This window comes from Suricata suricatta, chromosome 10 (assembly GCF_006229205.1).
Source record: "Suricata suricatta isolate VVHF042 chromosome 10, meerkat_22Aug2017_6uvM2_HiC, whole genome shotgun sequence".
Classification (NCBI taxonomy): Eukaryota; Metazoa; Chordata; class Mammalia; order Carnivora; family Herpestidae; genus Suricata; species Suricata suricatta.
Window position 1 is genome coordinate 41092436 of NC_043709.1, and position 6322 is coordinate 41098757.

Below are 6322 nucleotides of genomic sequence, written 5' to 3' on the forward strand. Positions count from 1 at the left end.
TCCTGATTTGGCCTCCGTGGGTATTTATTGAACCTGCCAACATTACCTAAAGGACCAGAAAGGAATTTTTTCCTCCCATATTTGTCATAATTTGTCAAAGATGGCATCTGTTAAATAAAAGCTTTTATTTAAAAAAAATTTTTTTAACGTTTATTTTTTGGGAGAGAGACAGCAAGTAGGTCAGGGGCAGAGAGAGGAGACGCAGACTCAGAAGCAGGCTCCAGGCTCTGAGCTGTCAGCACAGAGGCTGATGTGGGGTCTAAACCCACGAACCTCAAGATCATGACCTGCACTGAAATCAGATACTCAAACGACTGAGCCACCAAGGCGCCCCTGTTAAGTAGAAGCTTTTATCCTCTAACCCTTACCCCCGTGCAAATTAGCATGTTTTCCCTTTATTTTTCAACAGGGACCAGGAGCTTTTCATTATTGGACCACAGCCTTAGTTTTCTATATTTTTCCAGGCCATTTCAAGATACATCCAAGATGAAAAGCTAAAAAGTAAAAAGGAACTTTTCTGGTCATTCTGGAGCTGTTGTTAACTATCTAGATTTTTAAACAGAAAGAATGATTTTTTTAAGGAAACATACATCCAGATTAGTGCTGATTTGCCATCCAGACTACCGTATAAGTGAATTAGGCATAATTCCTATTTGTTTGGAAATGAGAATCCAGGAGGAAAGACCGTGAACCAGTGGCAACAATTAAATTACTCTTTAAATAATTTAAAATAATTGCCTCAGTTTTCATCACGGATTTTAAAGAAGCATCATGAGAATCGTTCTGGGTATAAAAAGTCAACAAAGTTTGGGCACAAAGAAGACACCCAGAGTAAACTCAACAGTTGGCAGTCGAGTTTGGGAGGATGAATTTGTAGATAATGGGTCATATTTATTGAGTCCTACTGTATGCTAAGCTTTTCTTCTAAATATAAATATTTTTTCTTTTTTCATTGATTTGTTTCACCAAACCTGTGATGAGGTACTACCACCTACATTTTATAGTTCTGTTCAGACCGTTGCCCACGGTGACAGTGGTGGAACTGGAAACTGAACTTAGGCGAATTATTTTTAAAATGCACGGTTCTGCGGCGCCGGGGTGGCTCAGGCGGTCAAGTGCTTAACTCTTGACTTCAACTCCGATCATGATCTCGTGGTTCGTGATCTGCGCTTGTAGCTCGGAGCCTGCTTGGGATTCTTTCTCCCTCTCTCTCCGCCCCTCTGCTTGCTCTCTATCTCCCTCTCAAATTAAAGAAAAATAAACTTAAAATAAAATGTGTGGTTCGAATGCCTAACTTGGAAGAAACTAATATGCTTGGTAGTGTTGCAGCCACACAAAAGGAAATATCAGTTAATACGCTGATACCCTGAGAAGAGGTTCATTGCGCAGAGGCTGCATTCTACGGAGTTCTCCTAACAAAACCGCTGTGAATGAAATAAAAGGTGGTGGGACTGGGAGAGAAATGACTGGCTCAGAAAGCTGACTAAAAAAGTGCTGCGGCAGCGGAGTGAAGATGACAACTCGACAGCTCACTGTTGACACCTCACAAGTTTTTTTGGTCTTCCAGAAATTCAGCAAATCTTGGGTTGACAGTTTGTTTGTGGTCATGATTAGAGCTACAGAAGGATATTCTTTGCTTCCTTAAATTTACCTTAAATATATGTTCATTACTAGGACAGTAACCCATGGGTTTGCTTGCTGCCTGAAGCCAACTTCCCTGAAAACAGCTATCAGAGAAAGCAAACATTTGCATTCTTAGCCCCATAGAAAGTTCTGATAGTTTCAAACACGTGTTATTGATAGAGTTTTCCTTTTACTCACTGCAGAGATTATCCAGGCACTGGTCATCCTTGGGGCAGGCACTGCAGGAGGACCCTTCTGTGTATGGCTGACCTCTGTATTGTCTATAAAGGAGAAAGTGGCTGTCCGTTAGGAGAAGTGGCTTTTGTTGTTGCAATGAAATTTACTACTCATCGCTTCCTAAATCTGTAGGGTGTAAGTCCACGGATTCAGAGGGTTGGTAAGGGAGGTGGAGAGGGAAGCGCACGTGGAAGCCTGTTAATATTTGCAGAGTTCCCTCCACGTGACTGTGTGAACCTGTGTCTTCACCTACATCATTTAATTAAGACGGTTCTGGATTTTTTTTTTTTGACACATAAGGAAACTAAAGTTCTAAGAAATTACAATGTATACATACCAGAGTCAAAACAAACCCTGGATTTGTCTGACTGCAGGGCAGCGCTCCCTCTGTCCTGTATACACCACCGTCCAAAATACTATCCGTCCTAACGTATCAGGATCCACATGTGCTCTTCTCGGTTTAGCAAGCCTCCATAGTTCGTGATAGAACAATATGTGCTTGCCTATTAAGTATTACATAAGATCTAGCAAGAAGTTTAATCATCAGTAACTTTAAAGTGATAATACATTAAGACCATATTTTGAGTTATCCATGAGTGGAATGTGATATTAAAATATCTGATATTTACAAAGATAGACGTAGTCCTAACAAAGTTACACGCACTCCTGATATGACTAAAGTGTTGTCCTCGCAGTGAATTTTTTTTAATGTTTATTTTTATTTACTTATTTATTGTGGAGAGAGGGAGAAAGCACGAGTGCACACAAACAGGGGAGAGGCAGAGAGTGAGGGAGACAGAATCCGAAGCAGGCTCCAGCCTCTGAGCTATTAGCACAGAACCTGATACGGGGCTTGAACCCACAAACTGTGAGATCATGACCTGAGCTGAAGTTGGACCCTTAACCAACTGAGCCACACAGGCGCCCCAAAATATTTTCAATAGAACTTAGTGAAAATAAACATGTAACTGTTTTCTAATCCAAGTTCATGGACTCAACTCCCCTCCCCTAATACTATACCTTTACCACCAAAGCTAAGGACACATTACTTTTATTAACACTTCCTTTTCAACCCAAAATATGTGTTCTAATCTTATTTGGCTCCAAATTAATTTAGGTTTTAGAAACTCTGTTTATCCTCATGCTTGCTTTACACTATGGAAAACAGTCAAAGGAATATAGTGATTCTGATAACTGTCCAAAGTGCACATGAATCTGGGGATATCTTTCATTGTTAAAAAACACCATACTCATTGAGAAGTCAAGTTCTGGAATGATGTTAATAAGATCATTTATGCTATTTCATTTTTTGTTGAACTGTGAAAACTATAAAGAAGAGGGGAAAATTACTACTTCAAAAACAGGCTGAAAACAAAAGGCAGTTGTGAATTCTAGGGAAATTGCACAATCCTGGGAGAAATATGCTACTAGAAAGGTCTGGATTTGTCTGGAGAGGAACAATGGAGATAAAGAGCCTTGACGTGTTCTGTCCATAAAGAAGCAGGAAGTGTTGGTGTTTAGCCTGAGAGAGACAGGGTTGAGGCCCCAGGACTGAGGGAAAGACATTTTTTCTAACTAATCTCTTTGCTCAACATGGGACGCGAACTCAGGATCCTGAGTCACATGCTGTACTGACTGAGCAGCCAGGTCTCCTGAGAAGACAGATCTTTAAAGAAAAAGAGAAATACAAGTAAGGTTCTCAAAGCAGGGGTATTAGCACCGTACTGATTGATAGCCAAGGTTGTCATTTCCTTTTCCATGCTGTAATTCTTTCTCCCACTAATCACAAGATAGCCTTGCTCAGAGGGGCCCTGGGGCTTGAAGGGAGAGTTCTGTCCGTGAAAAATGCAGATCAGAATGACTCGAAGCAGCCAGGAGTAGAGGTCAAAACTGTCCTGGGCAATGAATGACTCCAGAGCTCGAGTTACGGTGACTGGAGAATGACGCACCTGCCCCCAGCTCAGGAAGTCTCCCAAAGGTGGCAAGGACCCTGGACTTACATAAATTGAGAGATTTAATTCTCAAAACTTTATTGTTTTAAAAACTGTGTAAAACATGCCAAGTTTTTAATAAACCAATAAAGTAACATCAACCCACTCATTTTGTGGTGTTATTTCCATTTCCAATTAATCTATGTCCCTGCAAACATTTTACTCTTGTCACTCTAAAACTATATGCTGTCTGTGTGTGTATTTATGTAGCATTTGTAAAGGGTGCACACAGGCACACAAACACAAGTATATTTAAAAATATATATACGAGATGTTATTAATGGAGTAGATCTCTGGGTAGAGGAATTAAGGGTGATGTTAGTTTTCCTTTTTACACTTTCTTTATTGTCCCAATTTTCTGTAATGAAGATTAATACTTCTAAAATAGGTTTTTTTTTGTTTTTTTTTTTTTTAGAAAGAGATTGACTTGGGTACTTACCCTGGTCCGTAGTTGCATATGAAAAATGCTCCGTCATGAATATTAGTGCCATGAATACTGGGACAAAACTGTACTGCACATCCCACCTTGTAACTCGCTGCCCAAACAACCTGAAAGAAAATAAGGATTTGTAGCGAGAGAGAGAGAGAGGATAAAGTGAACGCTTGAGTGTGATTAGGCTTCATAAATGCGGTGAGATGTGTTCACTCTTGTTTAGGTGGGGCAGTTATTACCAGGGATCTCTTAGGTGCTGAGAACTCGGTTAGAAACAAGACTTGTACTTATTACTGGGGTGTGAGTGTGTGAAATAAACACGCAAATGATACTAAGATAATCTTTGACATTTGAAATAAAATAAAATAGTGCTGGGATTGGGGGGGGGGGGCTGACCCCAGGGTGGGCAGCTGACCCCGGGTGCCCAGAGAAGGGGCTCTGGAGGAAGCACTGGAGCTGAGGCCGCAGAGGGCAGGGCTGGGGATGACCTCGCAGGAGTCCTCAATGTGGGGAAAGTGCCTTCCGTGTGGAGAGAGCAGCGGCACAGAGGCCCCGAGGTGGGAAGGGCTTGGCAGTGAGAGTGGCAGAGCTGGATGCAGTGAGTGGGGAGAGTCGTTGGCACTGAGGAAGGAGGCAGAGGGGCAGGTCACTGGGAGTCTCATAGGCAAGTGAGCACAAGCTCCTTTTCACATGTCAGAGAGATCATGTGGTGGTTAGGAAGTAAACACCGAGAAGAGCAAGGGAAGAAAGAGGGAGGGCATTGGGGAGGCTTTCAGTGGTGCAAGGAATAGAAGATGGTGACCCACACTTGGGTGGGGGCCGTGGGTTCCTGGGAGTCCATCAGGTTCAGGTTCAGCTCTAGGTACAGCTGAAAGGATTTGCTTTTGCCTTGAGTGTGAGGTAAGAGGGAACATTTGGGGCCTGAGTAACATTTACTGAGATGGGGAAAGGTTAGGAGGAGGGGGGCTGGGAGCATGGACAGGGGTTAGTTCCGTTCAGGTCCGGTTCCCTTTGAGGTGCCTATTAAACATCCAAGTGCTGGGTGACTTTGCTGCGGAATGTGACCGTCTCTAGACTATTGTCTAGATCAAGGCTAGAGATATAAATGTGGAAGACCCGGGGCTAGGTTAGATCATAGGCAAAGATAATAAACAAGTAAATGAGAACATGGGATAAAGAACAAAAGAAAATCAGAAAGGCAGACAGAAGAGGGGTGGCGAGTGGTGTAGGAGGAAAAACCAAGAACGGAGCCAGCTTCAGCGAGAAGGGCCTATCTGTCACCCTGGACCCTGTGGGGGGAAGACTCCATACTTGATTTAGTTCAACACTGTCTCATATTTTCCCATATTTAGAGACACTTGGCCCCTGATTTTTGAACAAGGAACTTTACGTTTTCATTTTGCACTAGGCCCCACAAATTATACAGGTAGTCTTAACCAAGAGTGTTTGGTGTCGTGAAGCCTAAGGAAAAAAGCTCTTTAAAGAGTATCTAGATACTAAAGATAAGCCAGCAATTAAATGCACTTCGGCTTTGGATGCCAGGGTGGCTCAGTCAGTTGAGCATCCAACTCTTGATTTTGGCTCAGGTCATGGTTCTAGGGTCATGGGATCGAGCCCCACATCAGGCTCCGCACTGTGTGGAGCCTGCTGGGATCCTCTCTCCTTATCCCTCTGCCCCTCCCCCCACATACATGCATGCTCTCTCTTTCTCATAAAAACAAATTTAAAAGCCTGGTTTACAGTGATACCAAATTGCAAATTAAATTACTTTTACTCATTTTTTTAAAGGCAATTTTGTGGCAAGAATTGTGCCAAATATGGGGGATACGGAGGTGACTGAGCTCGAGCCAATGGCTGTCTACAAACGCGGTGAGAAGCTGCCATCCAGGCTTCGTGTGAGGGTTTGCAGCGGCGCAGGGGAGCGGAGGAAGCTAAGGGAGCACACAAGGCGGGAGCCTGCTCTGATTTAGTGCGCTGGAACCGAAGCCCGGGAGCTGGTCTAAGAGCTGGGAGAAGGCTTCCAGAGGCCGCACCTACA

The 6322-nt window shown here is 43.1% G+C and overlaps 1 protein-coding gene across 1 annotated transcript in view; it reads right to left on the reverse strand.

Annotated features, from left to right (window-relative positions):
* Positions 1-1798: 1798 nt before the first annotated feature.
* Positions 1799-6322, reverse strand: part of GLIPR1 (GLI pathogenesis related 1) — a 15333-nt gene continuing 10809 nt past the window's right edge. Inside the window, exons 3-4 of the mRNA XM_029954959.1 lie at positions 4291-4400; positions 1799-1904 (exon numbers count right to left, since the gene is read on the reverse strand). Of these exons, the coding sequence (XP_029810819.1) occupies positions 1814-1904; positions 4291-4400 (201 nt within the window). The 3' untranslated portion in view covers positions 1799-1813. The remainder of the gene's footprint in view (positions 1905-4290; positions 4401-6322) is intronic.